A 23,292-nucleotide genomic window follows, 5' to 3' on the forward strand; every position below is an offset into this window, starting at 1 on the left:
CTGTCATACATACTCCATTTTCCCTTTCTGTCTCTCAACCTCCCATGTCTGTGATTCTCATGTATGTGGGGTTTCCATATGTAATGACATGCAGTCATTTCCTCTTGTTAATCTGTTTCACGTCTATTTGATTATTAGACCAGCCACAAGAACCTGGAAGAGTAGAGGAAAATTTCTCCCTCTCCCATAGCTACCCTGCCCCCTTCCCACAAGACCACTCCTTGGGGTAAGAGGAGGCTGCAGAGCACGGAACAGTGGCCCTTGGCATTGGGAATCAGGACGCATGTTTATCTCATGCTAACCAGCTCCCAGGAAACCTGCAGGGGAGACTCCACACACACATCCCAGAATCCTCCCTGGCTCTTGGCAAATGGCCTTCCCCCACCCCCTCAGCCGCAGCTGCTGGGGAATGCAGTGTGCCTCCTTTCTCTTACTTCTCCGGTACTGTTCACATGGAGCAGCAAACACTGAAAGACTTCATTCACAGGCGCCATCGCTTGGCCCTCTATGGACAGCTTTCTGAAAATGCAAATTCTCAGACTGGATTCTTTTCAAACGCTTTAAAGTTCCGTATTCCCACTGAAAGAAGTTAAGCAGATCAAGACTTCCCTGGGCTAGAGGCTCCTTAAAGATTATATTTACATTTAAAGGAGAAACTCTGAACTCGCCAGAAAGCAGACCTTCAGGCTGTGAAGTCAGGCTTGATGACTGCAAGGTGGGAACACAGTTTCTAGGGCCTCACGCCATTGGGAGTGTGCCTTTGTGAAACCCCATTTTGCCGCCTGTGCCCCACCCCCACCTCGGCCTTGCTTCCTTCCGTCTTTTATTCCATACTGCCCTGCGCTGGTGTTTACATCAGTCCTGGACGACTGGGCACTCAATAAGACAGCGTTGTTACCCATCAGACACTCAAGTCCAGTGGCCTGGGCAAGTCTCTACATGAGCCAACTCTCCCCTCCCAGAGGCCCTGGGTCTGCCTGTGCCCTTCACCCCACAGGACCAGGAGATTCTAGTCTCAGCCCCTGCCCAGAAAAACAGACTCCCATTGGGATGACTTGTGTCCATAAGCATTGGGCATTTTAAGCCTTGTATTTCTGTTTATGCCTACACACACCCTTTCCCCCACCTCCCTTAGCCTAAGGTGACCAGATTTTAACATTGGTAAAGCGGGACACCATTGACCAGAGTGGGGGGGGGGGGGGGGGGTGGTTCTTGATTAAAAATTTGGTCTATATGGAGCAAAAAAAATTTTCATAGAAAGCAAAAATAGTATTGTAATATATTTTTTTAAATTTCAACATAAGTACAATTTACAAATATAATAAATAAAAAATTATGTATAGTATTATTTTATTCTTTGGCATATTTCTCATTTGAGTGAATTTTTTTTAGTAGATTGCTGTCGTTGTTTAAAAGGTCATGAATTTGCCGTAATGTAAGTCGTAAGTGTCACTTTCAAGGCCGGCGCTAGACTTTTTGCCGCCACTATAAAATATAAATAATACGAGTACTGTCTGCTAAATTCAAGAAAATTTATGTATTTATGAAATTAATTAATTAATTAATTACCTAAATTATCTGAATAGCTGATTTGTAATGACATCACTTGTTTAACTAGCTTACTAGCACGCAGTACGATGTGTATCGTCTGAGAGACAGTTACAAAATGTTTTCGTCATTGCCACTCCCAAAAAATGCCACTGTTCATTAAGTCCAAACAATGGTGGTCGAATTCTAACAACTGATCAACAATGCGAACTTTGATAAGCAGTTCTCGATGATCAGTTCTCAACAATTATTTGTTATTATTAAAGTTTAACATTATAAAATTAACAAAAATAATATAAAACTCATATCCTGGCTAAATAGCCACATGGCCACCGAAAACCGTATATTCCCTTCCCGTTCTCCCACCGTTCCCTAGCTTGTCGTGCATTCTTTCCAAAAATCGGGACTTTATTAAAACTCCGCGGGACGCGGGACAAATTGTTAAAAATCGGGACTGTCCCACCAAAAGCGGGACGTCTGGTCACCTTACCCTAGCCCCAACTTGGCATTTCAAAGACTAGGTCCCTTCTGCCTTGCTTCTGGCTCCACTTCTAGCCAGGTTTCCTGGAGTACCCCTCCTTCCCCAGAGACCCTACCTGGAGGGCGGGTACCCTCTCCTCCCTCCTCCCTCAGGTGGCAGGTAAGATTCAAGCTGAGATCACTGAAAATGACAGGATTCCTCCTCTGCTCTCACTACCTTTTACACGCCCAAGATTACTTGGTTAAAATGGACATCTTCCCTCCCTTTGTTACATAGGGTTTCATAACATAATTGATACTTGCTCGTTTCACTTCTCAATGAAATCTTTCCATGCAGTATCTCATTTTTAATAGCTGCATGATGCTCCAACATCTGTTTCACAATCAAAGAGACAGTGGGGCTCACCATAGTGCTGACTCATAATACTGTGAATATTGGCTGTGATATTAGGCAGACTCATTTCCAGGGAAGAGCTCCATATGGCTTGGACAACATGGGAAACAATGGCTCACGGCCTGTGAAGTCTACAGCTAGAATAGGCTTTAGGGTGGGCTTACTCCAAAGATCTCATTTCTTTCTTTCTCCCCACTCTGCCTTCCATAAAGTCAGTGTCAGACTGAGACTGACTCTCCTTGTGATTTGTAAGAGGGCTACCAACAGCACCCAGACCTGTGAAGGGTGGCAGAAAATGCCACTCCAAAATAAGCCACTTTGGCATAAGGATTATTTTGATCTAAAAGCAATTAAAACACAAAAAGATTACCCAAGAACAGCTGAAGTCATTGAACTAGCAGAAAGATTATGAGTGACTTGGGGCCATTTTTCTACATTGGTGTATTTGAGGATGATGTGAGAGCATCTTGAAGTCGTAAGACTAGTGCAAGGTCTGTATGTGTAAGGTGCACAGGAATGCTTTTTATAATTGCATAGAAGTTCACAACATTAGGGCACTGGTTAAAATAAAATATGGTTAATCATATACATAGAACTACTTGGTTTTTTGAAACGACAATGTCAGACCATAGATGTTGACATCAAAGGATATCCAGAATATGTGGTCCAGGGAGAACAGCGGGTGTCAGGACACTATACTGTGTTATGGGCTGTGAGCATAGAGAAGAGACTGTGTCTAGTTTGTGTCACAATTCTTTATAAAGAATTTTTGTAATTTTACTTGAGCCAAACAAATAATTCATTTGGAAACAAGATCTCAACAGACTGAAAAAAAATGCTTCATTAGAATGATAGTTTGCAGCTTCTTTATGCATTTGGGATTGAGGAGGGAGCATAAGGAAGATTACATGAAGGTATCAGAAAGTAGGCATTTGCTGAACCCATTCTGACTGAATCCTTGATTGGTCTCTCTCAGCAGGAGAGGCACTGGTGGGGAGGCACTGGTGGGGAGCTGGCCTGAGCAGGTAGTGTTATCAGAAGATTAATATTGAATATGTCAGGCACCTTGTGAACAGTGATCATGAAGTCACCCACTACCCATACCCCCCAAAATATGCATACTTCCTATATCTCATCACCCAGGGACTTAGAGCCTGCAGAATGTGCAAGAATAAGACATGTAGGTACGGGGGCAGGGAGCCATGGTGAGTGGGGACCCCCAGGTCCATTCCATGGACACAGCTGACATTGTATTTGATATTCTATAAAGGGGTGTTCATTCTGAGCCTTGGCTGAGGAATGGAGATGCCTCCCGTGATAACCACCCTTTGATCCATTCTTACAGGAAGTGTGCCTGGCTGGGTGAGATGGGTACATTCATGTCCTGCGGAAGGTGAAGCCCCCACTCAGCTCTTAGAGACCTGGCCATTCTCTGGAAAGGCTCTAACTTGATCCGACCAAGGCGATTTTAAAGGAGGACCAAGCTGAGTGGCTTCGAGGTCACCACCATATGCTCCTGTTCCCCTCCCTGCTCTGCAGAGGCTCAGATGCTGCCAGGTCCCCATGAAGTCTCCTTGAGGCCATGAGCAGGGTGGCAGGTGTAGACTCCTTTCCAAGTTTGCATGCTGAGGCTGCGTTTTGCCAACGCCCTCCTGGGCTAAAGATGTAGAGGTGCCATTCCCGCTCTGGAGAGCTTATCACCTGCTCCTGGATGCCAAGCAGAACCGGCTGGTCCCCCACTTTGCACAGAGGTTCTTGCAGTTGTTCCTCCCGGTCCCCTGCCACATGCCCCTTGGTGCATGGGTGGGGTAGGATGGGGTAGGATGTCTCAAGCATGATCTGAATATAGGTGTCTGCTGATGGAGGATTGCCCCCTGACCCCCAACTCCCTCAGCCAGTACAGGTGTGCCCTAGGGGGCTACCCACCTCTCCTCCTAATACCACTGGCCCATCGTGCGCTGGCAAGGATACAGTAGGGCTTAAGCCAGGGTCTACGGTTTCCAGCGTTTCCTCCCACCCATCTTAACAAACCATCATTAAACCCTTAAAGTCCAGGTAGAATTGAGATGCTTGACCCCCACATGAGCACCAGCTGTCACAGAGATCTGCAGTCCCAGTGCCCTGAAGGGAACCTGCCGGGAGACAGGGAAAGGGAGCAGACCATCCCACCCCAAAATGGGTCTCTTTGGCATGTGGATGATTTTGAGCCCAAAGCCATCAAGACACAGCAGACTCAGGAAAGCCTTTATACTTCCTCCTAACTGCCTAAAAGAATTCAGACAGTGAGCCTGTACCAGTAAGAGAGCTATTATCGGAGATAACATATTCTGTATCTGAAAAAAAATCTGCTTAGCAGGGAAAATAGCTGATTGCCCAACATCCATTCCACTAATCTTCCTGTGAGTGGCCCGCCTTCCCCGTGAAGCCCAGGCCCCTACCCCTTTCCTCAGCTGAGGGTGGCTTACATGCCTCAGTTGCCTTTGAGTCTCACCTCTTTGTGGGCTCCTGTATATATGTAATTAAATTCGCTTTTCTCCTCTTAATTTATCTTATGTCCTTTTTATTATTAAAACAGCCAAAGAACCTAGAAAGGAAGAAGGGGAAATTTTTCTGCCTCCATCGCGAGGAACTGAACTCATAGCACAGTGGGGCCCTGTTTGGTCATCCAGCAGCCAGGACACGGCCCCTTGTCAGAGCCAGTCCTAAACTTGCTGCCATCCCTCACCCCAGCCCAGCCTCATTCCTCTGTGGGGGCCAGCAAAGTACAGCCTGGGCGGGCATAAGCACAGAGGGTGGCTGGGGGGCTCCCTCAATTTTCTTCCCTTGCAGGGTCTCCCTTGCTTTTAAGATTTTTCTCCCTGCCCTAACCGGTTTGGCTCAGTGGATAGAGCATAGGCCTCCAGAATCAAGGGTCCCAGGTTCGATTCCGGTCAAGGGCATGTACCTTGGTTGCGGGCACATACCCAGTGGAGAGTGTGCAAGAGGCAGCTGATTGATGTTTCTCTCTCATCGATGTTTCTAAATCTCTATCCCTCTCCCTTCCTCCCTGTAAAAAAACAATAAAATATATATATTTTTAAAAAAGATCTTTCTCCCATTATCTGGCTCCCCAGGAAGCCCATAAAATCTCCCCAAATTGCACATTTTTTGTAGCTCCCAGAACAATTGTCTTAGGGGAGAAGAGGGAGTGTGGAGGGAGAAAAGAAAGTTAGGAAAGAAGAAAAGAAAGAGTGATGGGAAAAGTCAAAGGTTGGGACAGAAGAAGGAAGAGAAGGGAAAGAAGGGGGAGGAGAGGGGGAGGGGGGAAGGGGAGAGATGGGGAAGGGGAAGGAAAAAAGAAAGGAGAATAAGATGAAAGAAAGGGAGGAAAGAGGAGAAAGGATGAGGTACCAGCCACTAGATGAAGGTTATTCCTTGTTTTCCAAATCAGTACTTTTCCTACCAAGTTCTGCTTAAGTGAACATAAAGAAGCAAATTGTTTCAGAAATCCTAGTTTCACTTTATATCTCTGTTGAAAACCAGAGAAATCAGAAAGGCCTATTTGTATTATGATATTTTCTAGGTCATGGACAGAGAGAAGGGGAAAAAAATATTCTTGGTATACAGCCTTTTTTTTAAGGTCTTTGTGGTTTCCTGTTAATTAATACCTGAACCTTCACCATGTAAATAATGAGGGTAAAGATAAACTTCACTGGCCCTGGACTCTGACCTTTGTTTAACACCCACCCCCTCTCCGATCCATCCTCTATCCCATCACTGGAAAAGTTGGAATTGTTAACCTAGAAATTTAGAGTCAGAGAATAGAGACAGAGCATGTGGGTTTTAGACAAGCCTTGCAAGAAAGTACACAAATAACAGCACCTCTGAAAGTTCTTCCCTAGTTAGCTGCTGTCTTCTCTTCCTCAAAGGGGTGACTTCTATAGGGTCAATTCCCTTTCCATTCGCTTGGTGGGACTCGCATGGCTCTGCCGCCCTCTCCACTTATGCCCAGCCAGGCTGTACTTTGCATCACTGCCCTGCACCATTCCCTTAGGCAAGCATCATTTAAACAAGGGAGTTGCCCAGCCGGCATGGCTCAGTGGTTTAGCGTGGACGTATGAACCATGAGACCACGGTTTGATTCCCAGTAGGGCACATGCCCTGGTTGTGGGCTCAATCCCCAGTAGGGAGCGAGCAGGAAGCAGCCAATCAATGATTCTCTCTCATCATTGATGTGTCTATCTTTCTCTTCCTTTCCCTTACTCTCTGAAATCAATAAAAGTATATTTAAAAAAACAAGTGATATAATTCTTCTCACTATTGTTGAGCACACCTATAGTATTGATTTCTCTTCATGTTGGAGTGCTTTCTCCAACAGTGTTTTCAAAGAGGGACTCTATGTGATAAACCTTCCCATCCTTTGAATACCTGATAATTTAACTAGAAATCAAAACTCAGTTTTAAATATTATTCAACTATCTTAAGTCCAGTGTTGCTATTAAGAAATCTCAAGCCAATCTGATTTTTGTTCCTTCCTTGGCCCTCTGCCATCCAGCTGCCTAGAATACAGATGTGATCCTCAGTAAATATAGGTTGAGCGACTGAATCACTGAGCAGGTGCTGGAATCCATCCCTGAGTTCAGTCCAGGGCTTCTTGCTTCTACTCTTGGGCTTTTCCCACCCAAACTTCTGGATCTCTGCCCTGGGCAAAGTTGGCACACAGAGGCAAGAGGTCACATTAACAAAAATATAGGGTCCTTCCCCCAAACATTGGCTACAACGACTGCTGGATGATCAGACTTAGGGCAAGACTACTTGTGCATCTTTGAATCCCCACTGCTTACACACAAAAGGTGCCCGCCCTAGCTGGTTTGGCTCGGTGGATAGAGTGTCGGCCTGCAGATTGAAGGTCCCAGGTTCGATTCAGGTCAAGGGCACTAGCCCGGGTTCCCGGGTAGGGGGCATGCAGGAGGCAGCCAATCAATGATTCCTATCAATGATGTTTCTATCTCTCTCTCTCCCTCTCCGTCTTCCTTCCTCTGTGAAATCAATAAAACTATATATTTTTTAAAAGGTGCTCAACAAAGGTTTGTTTTATTGAATGGACATACAAATTCTCCAAGAGATTATTCAGCGTAACTATAGGAGGCAGCCCAGAGGGTAACTAGACCAGCAGATTGAGGGTTTTATGGTAACGGTGAGAGCTGAGTATTAATAGGTTCTTGATCTAAAGAGCCTTTGGTGTAATTGATGGGAAGTAAAGAGCCTCGACCATCACTGCAATGACGCAGCCACTAGCCACATGCAGTTATTTAATTTAAATAAAATAACATGTAAAACTCAGTTCCTCGGGTTCACTGGCCAGATTTTAGGCGCTCAATAACAGCCACGGGTGGCTAGTGACTACTGCATTGGACAGTACAGATAGTATAAAGCACATCTCTGAATGATCTGTTGCACATTCCCTTAAAGGAAATGTATTCCTGCCAGTAATAAGTATTTGTTGAAACAATGAGCCCCCAATTCATTTTTTGTTAAATGCTGAAGGCCCCAAGGGGGGGTTAAATGACAGAAGTAATAAAAGAAACCCCTGCTTCCTTGCTTTTCTCACTTCCTTACCCCCTTCTCTGGTGCCCACCACCACCATCACCCCAAAGCAGCACTGTTAGGGGCAGGCCCTGGCTCTCCAAGTTCCTATCCCAACACCATATAGGTTCCTCAGACGTATCTGCTCCAGGTCTCAAAACTAACTTGGGAGCAGTTACCCTTTTGCTATCCTGAACCTAGTAGGTGCTCATTAAGTATTTGTTGGGTGGCTGGATGAGCGAACGCACGGCTCAGAGTGCCCCCTTCCCCAACAGGCCCCGGGGAGGCGCCATCCTTAGAGGGCTGGGGGACAAAGCTCCTGCCGCCAGCCCAGCTGCGGGCCGGAGCGCGGGAGAGCCCGGCCCGCGGGCTGGGGGGGCCCGGCGCAGCCCTCGGGGGCGTGTCCTCCCGGGGTCGGGCGCCACCGCCCGGAGAGGCGGGCAGCGGCGGCAGGGCTGCGGCGGCCGCAGAGGGCTAGCGGCGGCGAGCATGGAGCGCGAGCTGGAGGCGCTGGCGGCCCGGCCCGCGCTCCCGGCGGCCCGGCCCGAGCCTCCCTTCCAAGCGCTGGTGGAGGCGGCGGGCGGGCGCGGGCAGGTGCTGCTGGTGGGCGAGCTGTGGGAGCGCGAGCAGAGCCGCGCGCTGCTGCGGGACTTCGCCCGGGCGGTGTTCCCGCCGGAGCCGGCCGCTGGCAAGCCGGGCGAAGCGGTGGCCGAGGGCGCCGGGCCCGGGACGCCGGGGGCGCGGTGGGTGCCCCGGACGGCCAGGGCGCGCGCTATCCACTCGACGCTCGTCTTCGTGCTGTGCCGCGCGTCGTCGCTGGCCGCCAGGGAGCCGCGGCGCCGCCTGCGGGAGATGCTGCGCGATGTGCGCGACCGGCGGGTGGCCGGCGCGGCGCTGGTCGGGGTGCTGGTGGCCGAGGCGGGGCCCGAGGACGCGGTGGCGCCGATGTTGCGGCTCCTGGAGGCGCTGCTGCGCACCGTGTTCGGCCGCCAGGCGGGAGGCCCGGTGCAGGCGGCCGCCTACTGCCCCGGCCACCCCGCCTCCAGCCTGGCCGTCCAGACCGCCGCTAGCAGGGCCCTGCAAGCAGCCGGGCCCGCGCGACCAGGTGAGGGGGCGCAAGGCCCGGTGGGCGCAGGTGGGCGGTGGCTGGGGCCAGGATCCCGAAGTTGGAACTCTTTAGGCCAGCCCCCTGGTGCGCCGAGGTAAACTGAGGCCCCGAGAGGGGAGGTGCCTAGCATTGGTCCTCCCAGCTAGCACGGAGCAGGCCCTAGGCCAGGGGTCGAGTTTGTCCCGGGAGGATCCTGAAAGCAAGGGGGACAGTGACTTGGGAAAGCCGAGGGAACGAACAGAAGGCAAGGGGAGTTGATGGAGCAAGCGGGCTGTACTGGGCTGGTCAAAGATCTGGGAGCTGGGGAGGGGGGCGGGGGAGAGGAATGGGAGGAGATGGGAAAGCCTTGGGTTGCACAAATTGCAAGGAGGGATTAGGACCGAATTAGGACTGGAGGGAGGGGATTGGTGGTGCCTGGAGCTCCTAGGACGCTGCGCAGCTAAGGAAGCGAAGGTGGGAAGGTGGAGGAGGCTCAGTGTGTAAGCGCCGCGGGTCATAGGAAGAAGGCAAAAGGAATAGGTGCTGGGACTTGGAGGTGTGGGGAAAGGGCGTGCGGGACTGACTGAGGACACAGAATTTTCTAGTCCCTCTTGGCTACCCGCCCTGGTTGTGCAGCCACTGCAGTGCCACCTCCCTCCCATTCACACTCTCCTGCAGTTTGGGGAGCAGAGTGAGGGTCTTTTCCTGCTGCCATCCACCGAGGAGTCAGAAGCGCCTCCCTCCTGGTACACAAGGTTTTCCAGGAGCTTTCCAGTGTCCTCGGATTAAAATACAGACATTAAGTATAGCTGGATCTGGCAAAGCTGGGAGATACCGGCGCATTCTTTGCACTCCCTGCTTCCCCCACCGCCAGCACCTGCTCTTCTCCAAGCCCTCTGGCCTTCCCTCCATTCTCTGCCAGACTTTCTTTTGAGGCCAGAGGCTGCTGTGCTCTGCCTATCTGGACACTGCTGTGTTAATCAGCAACCCAGAGGTGCCAGACTTGGGGGGGGGGGGGGGTTCCAGCAAGGAGACTTGGTACCTCTGATGTCACAAATGTCATAGACCTACCTGCCAGCCTGGCCTGCTAGGTGGAGGCCATCCATCTCAGCTGTAAGAACCTGCCCTAACCTCCCCCCACCCCATGCCCACAGCCCTTTCTGCTGCATCTGAAACTCCACAACCTGCATCCTGAAAGACAGGGAATGTCCTGAGGTGGACTGTCATTCTGATTGTTGACCTGGCCCCATGGGAGGAAATTTTTTACCTTCCCCCACCCACAATGAGCTGGTACCTGGAAAATTCTGAGCCCTTAGTTTTTTCCATTACCCAGGAAATAGCTTTTAATTCCCCAAAGCCAAGTTTGCTCTGGCCTCCTAAGCTTTTGTATACACATTGCTGTTGCCTGGAATGAAAGTCTTAAAGGCCTTTTCTTTCTTTCTTTCTTTCTTTCTTTCTTTCTTTCTTTCTTTCTTTCTTTCTTTCTTTCTTTCTTTCTTTTTTAAGGCCTTTTCTTTCATTCCACATCCTCACCTGACCAACCCCATTTCATCATTCAGAACTGGACTTCCTCCTCCAAGAAGTCTTCCCTGATCTCCCTTACTCCTTTACAAGTTCAAAAATGAAATCCCAAAACTTACCTCCACTCTCTAGTTTCTTACCAATGGTTTTGTCACTTTTCCTTATGAGTTTAATCACCGCTATATTCCCATTTCCCATTACCTGCCTGGCATGCAGAACCCTTGCCTCTTTTTAAACACTGAATTGATCTCTACTGCATTAAACTCATTTCTACTTTTATAAAAACACACTAAACAATATGAAACCTTTTACTAATGACTACAGGTCATGAGCGTGATTATTGTCCACTAATTTATTTGTCCACTAATTTTGTCTGGGCTTTTGCAGTGGGCAGCACCACTCATACATTCATGATGCTAAGGTTTTCCTAGCAATTGAGTATGGCTTTTTTAAGTCTCCCAGTCCCCTTCCTCACTACCTCATGGTTATTCTTATACGTTTAGATTGCCTGCCTCTTGACATGCCCTCCCTCTTACCCAGTTTATGCCTAATCCAGCTGCCATTGGGTTGAAAAACTAGGAATCCAGTCTTTTAGAACTGGGTGCGAATTAAGAGTAAATAAGCCCCAAGTAAAGAAAAATGAACTCCGATTTTGTTTTGGCTTCCTGGAGTTGTTTTGTGTGTGTGTGTTTAAAAACTCCATTGCAGTTACCTTATTCCACATAGTTGGGGCTCTTAAGTGATCCCTACATCACTTAGGTGATACTATAATAAGGAAACTAGAATCAACATATAAGTGTTTTGTATGTGATTATTTAAAAAGATTAAGCCTTTTCATAGTAAGAAATAGTTTGAACTAAAAAGCAGGGGAAAATTACTGCTCCTTGAGTATTTTCTTTGGTGCTATGTAATTGTAATTCATATCATGTCATTCTTGTCAAGGTAGTTTCCCCAACATGGTACCTACATCATAGAGTTTTTGTGAGGGTGAAATTATATAATATATATAAAGCAATCCTTATATAAAGCACCCTGACCAGAGATTAAATCTGAAACATAGGTTTGTGCCCTGACTGGAATCGAACCCACAACTTTTTGGTGTACAGGACGATGCTCCAGCCAACTGAGCTGTATGGCCATGGCTGTTTGTTTGTGTTTGGTTTGGTGTTTGTTTGTTTTTCAAGTACAAAAACTCCACCCCCTTTTGCAAATCAGAATCTTTGTTTTTAATCAGACAGTCGAAACTAGGGCAGTTAATAGTTGAAGCTCTTGGTTTGCTTAACTGAAAATCTCTTGGTTGTGTCAAGCACCATGTGACCTGCTGCCTCTGGGACTTTGTGTTCCTTTTAGCAGAAGGAGCCTGGGAGAGACCCGGCCTCCCGACGCTGTTGGCGTGCTTCTCCTGGGGTCCCTGGAGCCGGGGAAAGGACCCGTATGCCACCACCTCCCCCAGTGGTCCCGCTCAGGGTGAGTGAGTTGCTTCCTGCTCCTGGACTCAGGGCCAGGTGCTTGGGTTTAAGAGAGTGGTCACATGCACAGGGACCCTAGGGAGAGAGACGACTGACATCCATGGAGCACTGGCCATGTGTTCAGGGTGGGAGTGAGCAGTGTGAGGTGCCCCGGCCACCAGGAGCCAGCACACAGGCTTGGCCAACGGGGCTCTAGCCCCAGGAGTCTCTGCCTAGTGAAGGCAGTGTAGGCCATTGACATGGCAAGGCACGTGGAGTCAGACCCATGGTCTCACAGAGCAAGTGAGGGGGAGGCGGGGGTCAGGGGATTGTCTTAGTCAGAAATGGGAAGATTTGAAGAGGGCGCATCATGAACAAAGGCTTAACAGCATAAGGTCATGCTCAGAAAAGGGACCCCTGTCAATAGTGCCAGGGGTGAGGTGCAGAAGGAGACTGCTGAGAGCGGAGGCTGAAGCAGAGAGTTGAGACACTGGCGATTTCTGAGCAAAGGCTGTGGAGACTAGGGCTGTGGAGACTAGGGCTGTGTTTAGAGAGGTGACTGGACGGGAGGAGCAGGGAGACACCAGAGGCAGACCCAGCTAGGAGGGGACTGCAGAGTCCCAGGAGGGACCATGTGGGGCCTGGCCCAAGGGGGGCAGTGTTGGATTGGAGAGGAAGGAGCTCACCAGCCCGGAGCCGTTTCTAGGGTAGAATCGTCAGGCTGCTAAGGGGAGGCGAGGGAGAAGGAAAGGAAAGATAGTGAGATCCACAGAGGTACTCCGTAGGCTGGGTTTGCTGTGACGCAGAGAGGACTGACAGTTGTTTACTGCTTAACTACAAGGATACGATCCGAGAAACGCATCCTAGGCGATTTTGTCACTGTGCTGACGTCATAGAGTGCACTCACACAAACCTGGATGGCCTAGCCTGCTACATGCCTAGGGATAGCCTATTGCTCCTCTGCTTCGGAGCAATAGGAGTTTTTCCGCTCCATTATAACCTCATAGACCAAAATGTCGTTATGGGGCGCCTGACTGTTCTCAGGGAAGCAGGTTGTAAACCACTGAATGTACATGATCCCAACCCCAGAGTGTACTGAATAGTATAGTTTTGTTATAGAAAAAGTGAGTAGTGCTTTGAAATGAACTTCTATTGTGTCTCTTAAAAAAAAAAATCATTACTTGATGTTATCAGTCTTCTATTGCCTAGTAACAAATTACCACAAATTTAGCTGCTTAAAACAACACCCATTTATCCTCTTACACTTTCCAAGGGTCAGGGGTCAGGACACAGCTTAGTGGGGCCTTCCATTCAGGGGCTCCCAAAGCTGCCTCAGCGTGGGCCGGCTCATGCCTTGACGGAGCCTGGGTCCTCCTCCAAGTTCATCTGATGGTTGGCAGAATTCATTCGTTTGCCACCGTAGGACTGAGGGCCCTGCCTTCTTGTTGACTGTCAGCTCTGAGAGTTCCCTCCTCTCACAGGCAGGTGCTCCTTCAGTCAGCGGGGACTCCACGGGCTCCTACCATGTAACACAATCACAGGAGTGACTCTCCGTCACCTTTGTCATATAAGGTGCCCAATCAAGGGAGTAACTATCCAATCATATTCACAGGTCTCACCCACACTCAAGGGAGGGGATTATGCAGGATGAGTATACCAAAGGGTGGGAATCTTTGAGGCCACCTGAGAATTCTACCTATCTGAAAGCTCAACAAGAACAAAAGAAGACTTGTATGCATGCATATAAGCATAACCAATGGACGCAAAACTCTGGGGGGTGAGGGCAAGTATGGGTGTGGGGTGGGGGGGACACAATGGTAAGATATGTACACATATAATACCTTAATTAAAAAAAATAAAAACAAACTAACAAAAAAGAACAAAAGAAGGAGCACAAATATTTATAAATCATTCACTTAATCCCATCACTCAAAGGTAAATACAAATTCATATTTGCAGTAGACCCATTCTGTCCAACCATCTGTCTATATCTCCTTGTACTATTTAAATTTTAATAAATTTGCTTCTATATAGTATATAAAATCTACATCAGGTATTTAAAAATTTTAATTGCAAAATAATGTTAACTTAGACCTCTTCATCATCATTTTGGGATATTGACATTGAAACAATCCACAGATCTTGATATTCAGATTTCCCCAATTTCACTTGCAGTTGCGTGCGTGTGTGTGTGTGTGTGTGTAGTTCAAGGAACTTTAGACATCATTTTGAATGCCTGAATCCCATTATATGGGTGAGCCAGTTAATTCACTCAATCCCTTTGTTGGACTTCAAATCAGTTAGGATGTAACTGATTTCAGTTACAGATCAAGAAACCGTGACTCAAACTAGCACAAGCAGCAAGGCACTCATGATCTCACCGAAAGAATGTCTAGGTTGATTCAGCGTCAGGGCCGGTTGATTCAGGGGTCCAGTGACCCCACCAAGGACTCAGGTTCTTTCCTTCTCTCTGAGGGGCCATCCTCGTGTTGTTTCATCCGTAGTCTGGTAGCAAGATCACTGCAGCATTTCCACTAATTATTCCTAATTATCTCCTTAGGATAAAATCCTAGAAGTGGAATTGCTGGGTCAAAGGGTATGTACATTTTTAAGGTTTTTGATATGCATTTTGCTGTGTGGTTTTTTTTTTAGTAGATAGTCACTGGGGCCAATTTCCTTCCTTTGGTTCCTAGCTTACTCACTCATAGACTCTACCTTCTGATTGGGTGATTCCCTCTCTTGTGTTTCAGGTAACTTCCGGGAACCGGAGGAGGAGCTGGCGCTGACAGTCATACTTCCCAACGGAGACTGCGAGGATCCTGGAAAGGGCTCGGGAGCCTGTGACGGAGCTGCCCACACTCCCGCTGAGCCCGCTGGAGACTCCAGATGAAGCCTGGACCCCGGGGCTGCTGCAGCTCCTCACTGAGCCCCCAGGCCTCCACGTTGACCTTGGGATTGCAGTCACTATGAAGCCCCACCTTCCCGAGGACTGCCGCATTGACAGTTACCAGCAAGGCAGCGCGACTTACTCAGCTAAGCCAGACCTGGGAAAATGTATCCTCTGGGAACTGGGTCCCTCCCCGCCTCCAGTTTGGTCACTCTGGTCACAGTGAGGTTGTTCTCTCTGCGCCTTGGTTTCTCTGTGCCATTGAGACAGATGGCGGCTTACTTTGAGGCTCTGTGGTGCTGTGGCATCCCGTGGTCGTGTGCATGAGCATCCATCACTTCACATGCAGCTGGAAAGAACTCTGGACCAGGAGTTATCAAACAGGGAGAGGGGAGCTCTTAGACCTGTCACTCAACCAGGGGCCAGGCTACCCACCTGCACGCAGCACTGGAAATGTGTGTGCGTGCGTGTGCGTGTGTGTGTGTGCGTGTGTGTGCGTGTGCGTGTGTGTGTACGCGCGCGCTGCAAGGCTTCACTGTGACTGTGGGGCGCCCCTGGCATTTAGTGGGCATCTCGAATTGTGTAGGGCAAGCTCCATAAACAGAATTGTTCCACTCAAAATGCCAATCGTGGCACCTTTGAGAAATTGGATGAGCCAATCTCTTCCCCTTGTCCAATTCTAGGAAGAGTCCTCAAGAGCAGAGAGGGTTGGGGTTCCTGGGACCTCAGCTCCTGAGCAAGTCAGAATAAGGACTGCACTGCCACCTGGGGGCCTAAGGGCCTGGGGGCCAGAGCAAGATGCTCTGTGTGCTGCTGGCCCGGGACAGAAATAGCCTTGCACAGCCATGAGAAGAGAGAGCGCTCTTTCTTCCTCATGTTGCCATTGACTTTCTGTGCCAAGTTCTTTTGAGAATAAGGCACCAAACAGAAGGGAAGTTGGGTTGTGGATTAATACAAGGGCATAGGACTTGCTCTCAATCTCAGGTCCTAACCCAAGGTCAAAGCCTACCTAGCCCAGAGGTGCCGAGTGTCTGAATCCTTTTTTCTCTGGTTATGAGTCAGACAGGGTCAAGGATGTTCCCTTAAAAGCCAGGAAGACCATCTGTTCACTCAGAGAAGGAGCTCTGCGTTACCTCCCTTGTCTTCCTTGCCCGCCAGGAGAAATCCAGTCTTTGGAATGGCTAGGACAGCTCCTGATTTTCTCTGGTAGGAAGTACTATCAGGAAGTAGTTAAATTCATTCATTCATGCGTGACTCACTCAGCAGACATGCAATTGTGCCTACTATTTGCCCAGTGTTCTGGCAGGTGCTGCATAACTTCCTTGAGTTATTTCTGCCAAAATAACTGTGACAGTGCCAAAATGTGGAGTGGCAAGCCTGTGGCTGAGGGGCTCTGTGATGTTAAAGAGGACCCTCACTGCTCTGTGCCTCAGTTTCTTTTCTACAACAGGGAGCCTAATCCCTATTGGTGTGCGGGCAGGTAGGATGACATCTTAATTTGGGGTGGTTTGACAGCATGTGTCGTTTTAATAATGCAAACGTATCTCTCCAATAGAAGGACCCAATTGACTGCCTTCTGCCCAAGAATGAACTCAGTGAATTACTGTTGATGTTGTTGTAAAATATGGGGACTGGTATTGTTGGAGCTGCTCTATTTTTCTATTTATCCATTAATTTCTTTGTAATGATTTGGTTAGAATTTTATTATTTGGTGGGGGGAGGGTAGAAAAGTCTAAGGCAGAAGGTGAAAGGCAGAAGCCTCCGCTGTATTTAAAAACTCAGGAGTTTGTTGCCAGTATTTGAAACTTGGGAGATTGCACATAAAAAGCTTGTTTTCGGGGAGGGGGGAGGGGTGTGCTATAATTCCACCCCCACACACTTGAGTCCCTTTCTCCCCCTCCCACTCTCCCCTCTACTGCACTTCACTGATATAAGCCCCCTGCCTGGTCCTGGTCCTGGTGGGTATTTGAGTTTGCAAGCCTCTGGTACAAAGGGTGGTGTGCCCATTTTTTCATCACTTTCAGTGTTTCCTGTGAATATTTGAAGAGAGAGGGTCTTTCTTGACTGAGATTGGGTTCTGCCTCCCAACTGATGAAGACTGGACTGACACCCTCCCAGGCCCCTCTTGGCTTCCGAGGCACATGGCTAAGATAAGCACCGTCCTTTTCTCTTGTCTAGCAGACAGAAGTGTTAGGTGCTGGATGGACCTTGGTGTTGGGCCTCCTCCCCAGTGACCATTACAAGGCCTGAACGCTGGGGTGGGCCTGTCTGAGAGTGGAGGCCCCGGATTAGGTTAGTGGTGCCGGGAGCCACTGACCAGGGGCCTCCGCCGGGTCACAGTCTGGGCTCTTGGTACTAACCTTTCTAACATGGCAGTTGTACTGCTTCTGGCTTGAATCGATAATTCCTTAGACCTAACAAAACCAAACAGTGCCTCACTGCTGTCTAATACAAACACAACGGCTCTTCCCCTTTCTGTCTTGAGGTGCTCCTTCCAGGAGCCCGTGGGAGCGGGGCTTCTGGGCAAATGGTGGGAAGCTCTGAAATAGTTTGGCCTGAAAGTCCGCCAGCCCTGCCCTGAGGGACATCTCCGCAACTTTACTGGCTGGGGTTGGAAAGTATTAAAAAAGAGGTTTTTAAAAAGATAGTATTTAGCTTGGTAGTTAACAGGGAGTAAATGTTTGCGTGTGCACACGCACATGTTTCACGCGATAAAATGGCCTGAACTGAGTCTCAGAGAGCCCCTTATAATATCTGTGTCAGTTTCTCTTCTCAAAGAATTTGTCTCCAAGATTAACCACACAAGAGGAGTTCCTAGGTTGTCAAGCCAAAACCAAGGCAAACCTGCAGAGGGGCCAAGGGCTGCGCCCCCCAACCTGTGGTCTACCCGTGGTCAGCAAACTGCGGCTCGCGAGCCACATGCGGCTTCTTGGCCCCTTGAGTGTGACTCTTCCACAAAATACCACGGCCTGGGCGAGTCTATTTTGAAGAAGTGGCATTAGAAGAAGTTTAAGTTTAAAAAATTTGGCTCTCAAAAGAAATTTCAATCATTGTACTGTTGATATTTGACTCTGTTGACTAATGAGTTTGCCGACCACTGGTCTAAACAAACCCCTCTTACCCCAGACAGAACCAGGATGCTCATTTTGAGTCCTGGTTGTAGACGTTAGGTCCCTTTCTTGTCACCCTGACTTTCTTCTCTCCCTCACTGATTACCAAGGCCTTCTCAGAGTGGGGTGCTGCCTCGGATCATTGCCCCAACCCCTAACTACTCTCACCCTGACCACCTACACCCCAGGTATATTGCCGGCTCCAGAAGTCCCGGCTGCTAGGACAGCCGCTCCCAGCCCCTTGCACCCTGACAGGAGTGGGTTTCACTTTCAGCCTCTACACCTGGTCTGGCCTGAACATGTGCCAGAACCAGAGCAGGCGAGAGGGAGAAGCCGGCCAAAGGCCTGGCCTGAGTGGGCGGTCGGAAGGAGCAAGACCTCGGGCGAAACTAAACCGGCCCTGCCCAAGAGAAACCTCACGCCAGGCACACATGGAGCTTTAGATTTTCCAGTAGCCACACTGGAAAAACAAAATGAAACAGGTGAAGTTAATCTTAATAATACATTTTATTTAGCCCAATATGTCCAAAATAGTTTTTCAACTGTAAATATTAAGAAAAAAAATTGAGACATTGAATCTTTGAAATCCTGTGAGAATTTTACACCTACAGCCCAATTCAAATATTAAATTTTTATCCAAAATACTTAGTCTGTCTAGATTTTGTTAAATTTTCAGTTGAGAAAATAGATTCACGTACTCAGTTTGTTTCAAATATACTTAAAAGCTTTCCTATAACTGAATTGGGTATCAGTCTTTAAATTTCAATGAAACAAAATTAAACTTAAAATCAGTTTCTGCCCTAGCCGGTTTGGCTCAGTGGATAGAGCGTTGGGCCTCAGACTGAAGGGTCCCGGGTTTGATTCTGGTCAAGGACACGTACCTCGGTTGCAGGCTCAATCCCCAGTCCTGGTCAGGGCATGTGTGGGAAGCAGCCAATCGATGTGTCTCTCTCATATCGCTGTTTCTCTTTGTCTCTCCCCCATCCTTCCACTCTCTCTAAAAATCAATAGAAAAATACCCTGGGGTGAGGATTCACAACAACAAAAAATCCGTCACTGAGTCGCACTAGCCACATTTCAAGTGCTCCATAGCACCTGCGGCTAGTGGCTATGGGGATGCCACAGTGATGGTCTGGAACACTGGAAACTTGCTGGAGGCCTGCCTTGGGGGTTCATTGTGGCTCCTCCCACCTCTGGCCACTTACCCAGAGTTGGTTAGTCATCCAGACCCTGGGCAAGGTGAGGACAGTGACTTCCAGGATCAACTCATTCAGGGCAACCTTCCGGTTGCCCAAGATAGGAGTTGCCTTCTTGAACATGATCCTTAAAGAAAGGAAAGCCCAGCGTCTTACGGCTTCCCGGGTCTCTCTGTGCCTCAGTGAGCCGAGGCCAATTCCAACGCTGGCCAGGTGTTTCCCTCCCACCAAGCACCCATTCGTGGGAAGGAGGCCTATGTCACCAGCTGCATTGCACATTTCTTCTCCCATGAACAAATGCTTCAAGCAGCAGCCTGGCCAGTCCCGGTGACATAAGATCTGAGGTTTATTGAGCACTGTTCTATGCGAGACCCTTGAAGAGAGCACTTCCCCTCACAGCAGCCTTGCCAGGAAGGTGGACCTGCCCCCTCTATAGCAAGGCTCGGCCACCACAGGGCCACAACCAGCGCTAAGTGGCAGAGCAGGGTCTCCTGGCTCCCACACCCGCGCTTTCCACCTCGTCGCACTGTAGCTCAAAAAGCAATCAAGCCTGATTCTTGACAGTTGGGCGGAGGCCTCCTGTGACCCAGGATTTAAATGCCAGGAGGCTAGGGGTCTGGGGAGTAGGGGTTGGTGCTCACAAGGCGCACACTCCTTCCTGAATTCCTCGCCTTCTGCGGAGCACCATGACCATATAATTTATGCCAATTATACCCAATTAAAAGAAATGTTGGCAACTAATTCAAAATGTTTTAAAGTGGAGAGGTGGCGACTTTGCCACCTTTGAGAGATGTTAAGGAGACCAGATCTGGCGCAGACCAGATCAAGGTGCCACTAGAGGGCGCCGCAACGGGGTCCTGGAGATGCTCTGGCAAAGCTCAGAACTGAAATCCTGAAGGAGGTGGGCACAGGGGCAAAGAACACAGTTCCCTCCCTCCGCCCTTACAGAGGCCCTGACCAAGCCCCTACTTGTGTGAGCCCACAGCTGTCCTTGTTTGGGCTCTGAGACGTTCTGTGGCACTCCTAAAGTTGGAGGGAGGTAGTTGTTTATATACAGAGCACTTGGTAAGAATTCTCTCTGTGGTTTTACTAAGTCCCGAGTCTTCGCTGAAAATAAATAGAGTTTGTCTTGGAGAGGGCAGGGGTTTCTAAAACATAGGTCTGAATTCTAGCCTTGTGTCAATAACTAACTGACACTGAGCCCTTGAGTACTTCCTTGTTCCGTTGGAACATAAAGAGACATGACTATAGCTGTAGTGGGGTAAACGCTGTAAGGGGACACATAGTGGAGTAGGCCAGGAAGGCTTCCCGGAGGAAGTGCTGTTTGAGACTCAAGACAAGTCATATTAGACAGAGTTGGGGGGGGGGGGGGGGCGGGGAATCCTTGAAGACAGAAGAAAGAGCAGGTACCAAGGTCAAAGACAAGATACATAGCCTCATGGCCCCTCTGGGAGTCACATAGTTCTGGATGGATGAAGCATGGCAAGCCAGGGCAGACGGGTGGGACATGAAGATGGAAGGTAAGCAGGGTTGGGTGAAAGCCCTGGAGGAGCTTGAGGAGAGACTCCTTGCCTTCCTGTTTTCTGGTGGTGCTTTTGGCTGGCTGTGAAAGTGGACTGGAGGATTGTGAGAGAGTAGACAGGAAGTCCAGGCTGCTGGGAGCTGTTGCAGCTGGAAAAGAAGAGGGGAAGGCCACCAGCGAGTAACGGAGCGACATGGGAACTGGGCTGGTCTGAGAGATGTTAAGGAGACCAGATCAAGGTGCCTCTCAGGGTCCTGCTTCCGTAGCTGATGGATACGCTTCCCCACACTGAGATCCAGGCAGGAGACATGGTGGGTGGGCTGGGAGGCATGGACAAGTGTGCGCAGCTCTGAGGTTAAGGAGCATCAAGCAGAGCTGTCTGGTAGGTGTGTGAGCCTAATGCTCCGGAGACAGGGCAAGGCTGCAGGAGTACATTTTAGGAGTCACTATCTTGTCCATAGCAATAAATACATCGATCTCCCACAGGGAGAACGGGGAGTGAGAAGACGGCTGTGGACAAAAACACAGAAGAATGAAGCATTAGGACTAGAGCCCAAGATGGAGCTGAGGGTTTCAAGTAGCAGAGGCAGCGGTTAAGGTTGATTTTGAAAAGATTGCTCTGATTAAATAGTGCAGAATGGGAGAAGGCACAGATGTGGGGCCGCCATCTAGGTGGGAAAGCAACATCCCCAAGATGAGAGGCCTCAATGGGGCTCAAATGAGGTTGCGGTGATTACGAGCACAGCATCCACGCCAGAGACATGATTGTCCTCCCAGAGGAAATGTCTTCTCTTTGAAGAGCAAAGGTGGCAAAGTGGCCACCTCTCCACTTTAAAACATTTTGAATTAGTTGCCAACATTTCTTTTAATTGCGTATAATTGGCATAAAAATTGTTATGTTTTTTAAAATGTTTTTTATTGATTTCAGAGAGGAAGAGAGAGATAGAAACATCAATGAGAGAGTCATTGGTCTGCTGCCTTCCACATGCCCCCTACTGGGGATCGAGCCTGCAACCCGGGCATGTGCCCTGACCGGGAATTGAACAGTGACCTCCTGGTTCATAGGTAGATGCTCAACCATTGAGCCGCGCCAGCCAGGAAAACATTGTGTTAGTTTTTGGCATACAACACAATGAGGTGGTGTATGTCTATGTATATTTTGAAAAACGATCACTACAATAAGTTTAGTTGACATCCATCACTGCATATAGTTACAATTTTTTTATTGTGATCAGAACTTTTAAGATTTACTCTCAAAGCAATTTTCAAATATACAGTACAGTATTGTTGACTGTAGTCACCAGGCTGTACATCTCCAGGACTTTTAACTGGAAGTTTGTACCTTTTGGTCACCTTCAGCCATTTTTGTCCAACATTTGCCAACATTGCAAATTCAGAAGATTTCACATGAAATTCCGATTTGGGGCTTTTCTTGGAAGAATCATAGCTCTTACAGCAACAGCCCTGCATTTTTGCACAGCAACGCTGCAGGAGCTGAGTAGTCACTGCTCTCTACATGGGCTCGCACTCTTCATTTTGTCACCGTCACACACACACACACACACCCGCAACCCCACGGCTTTCCTAAGTGTCAGTTGCAATCCACGATCCTGCTGAGCTGGCATTTTCTTACTCTACTCCTGCTTCATTCATTTCCATTACCTGTTACCTTTTGTTTGTGATTTCTCTAGGAGTTTGAGGAACATGAGTGTCTATGGGAGGGATTGTCCAAAGTGCCTCTGCAAAATGATACTCCCAAACATTCAATCTGTTTACAGGGAGCTCTTCAAAAGTGTTTAATAATTACATTTGATATACTTTAACACCATAGCTTAAGAACACTAATTTTTTTAAAATCCACACATACACTCAAATGTGTTATCAACCACAAAACATTGACTTGTGCCACTAGGTTACAGTGTTTTGAGAACTAAGCGTTAGTGATTGTTGTCCAAGTAAATGCAAGGCTAGTGACTTTAAAATGCCATCATTTGCCACTAGCATTTGTCAATGCTTTCTTTAGTACTATTGAGGTAAGATGGCTATTGAAGCTGGTATAAGACTGCACATGGCCGAAACCGGTTTGGCTCAGTGGATGGAGCGTCGGCCTGCGGACTCAAGGGTCCCGGGTTCGGTTCCGGTCAGGGGCATGTGCCTTGGTTGCGGGCACGTCCCCAGTGGGGGGTGTGCAGGAGGCAGCTGATTGATGTTTCTCTCTCATCGATGTTTCTGACTCTCTGTCCCTCTCTCTTCCTCTCTGTAAAAAAAATCAATGGAATATATTAAAAAAAAAAAAAGACTGCACATGGCAATCACAACTGCCATTTCCAATTTCTAAAGATATATTAAACATCAAGAACCCATTGCTATGGGGGGAGGGGGGGGAGGAGGAGGAACCAGGCAGCTGGAAAGCAAAAATGGAAGACTCTCCCCCACCGCTCACGTTTGGGACACTTTTCACAGTACATCTTTTTATACTTACGATTTTTCAAACATGTAAATGTACAGTATTCACTATTCCAAACGTAAATATA

The 23,292-nt window shown here is 48.5% G+C and overlaps 1 protein-coding gene across 2 annotated transcripts; it reads left to right on the forward strand.

Moving 5' to 3' along the window:
• The first annotated feature begins 8,419 nt into the window (after positions 1-8,419).
• Positions 8,420-20,568, forward strand: LOC307106465 (uncharacterized protein C2orf72). 2 transcript variants are annotated; one of them, XM_079783048.1, is made up of 3 exons: positions 8,420-9,092; positions 11,946-12,062; positions 14,794-20,568. In XM_079783048.1, exons 1-3 carry the CDS (start codon positions 8,477-8,479, stop codon positions 14,931-14,933), a joined length of 873 nt encoding a protein of 290 aa, XP_079639174.1. In that variant the 5' UTR covers positions 8,420-8,476; the 3' UTR covers positions 14,934-20,568. The 2 variants fall into 2 exon arrangements, with proteins under 2 accessions (XP_079639174.1, XP_079639175.1); XM_079783049.1 differs by having other exon boundaries at positions 11,949-12,062.
• The last annotated feature ends 2,724 nt before the right edge of the window (positions 20,569-23,292 follow it).

The sequence above is a fragment of the Cnephaeus nilssonii genome (assembly GCF_951640355.1).
Source record: "Cnephaeus nilssonii genome assembly, chromosome: 10".
Taxonomy (NCBI): Eukaryota; Metazoa; Chordata; class Mammalia; order Chiroptera; family Vespertilionidae; genus Cnephaeus; species Cnephaeus nilssonii.

Excerpts from the sequence above, each read along its gene's own strand:
- LOC307106465 (XM_079783048.1), top strand. The coding sequence starts at position 8,477 with ATGGAGCGCGAGCTGGAGGCGCTGGCGGCCCGGCCCGCGCTCCCGGCG. Across the intron at positions 9,093-11,945 it reads AGCCGGGCCCGCGCGACCAG|CAGAAGGAGCCTGGGAGAGA; the intron begins GTGAGGGGGCGC and ends TGTTCCTTTTAG. Across the intron at positions 12,063-14,793 it reads CCCCAGTGGTCCCGCTCAGG|GTAACTTCCGGGAACCGGAG; the intron begins GTGAGTGAGTTG and ends CTTGTGTTTCAG.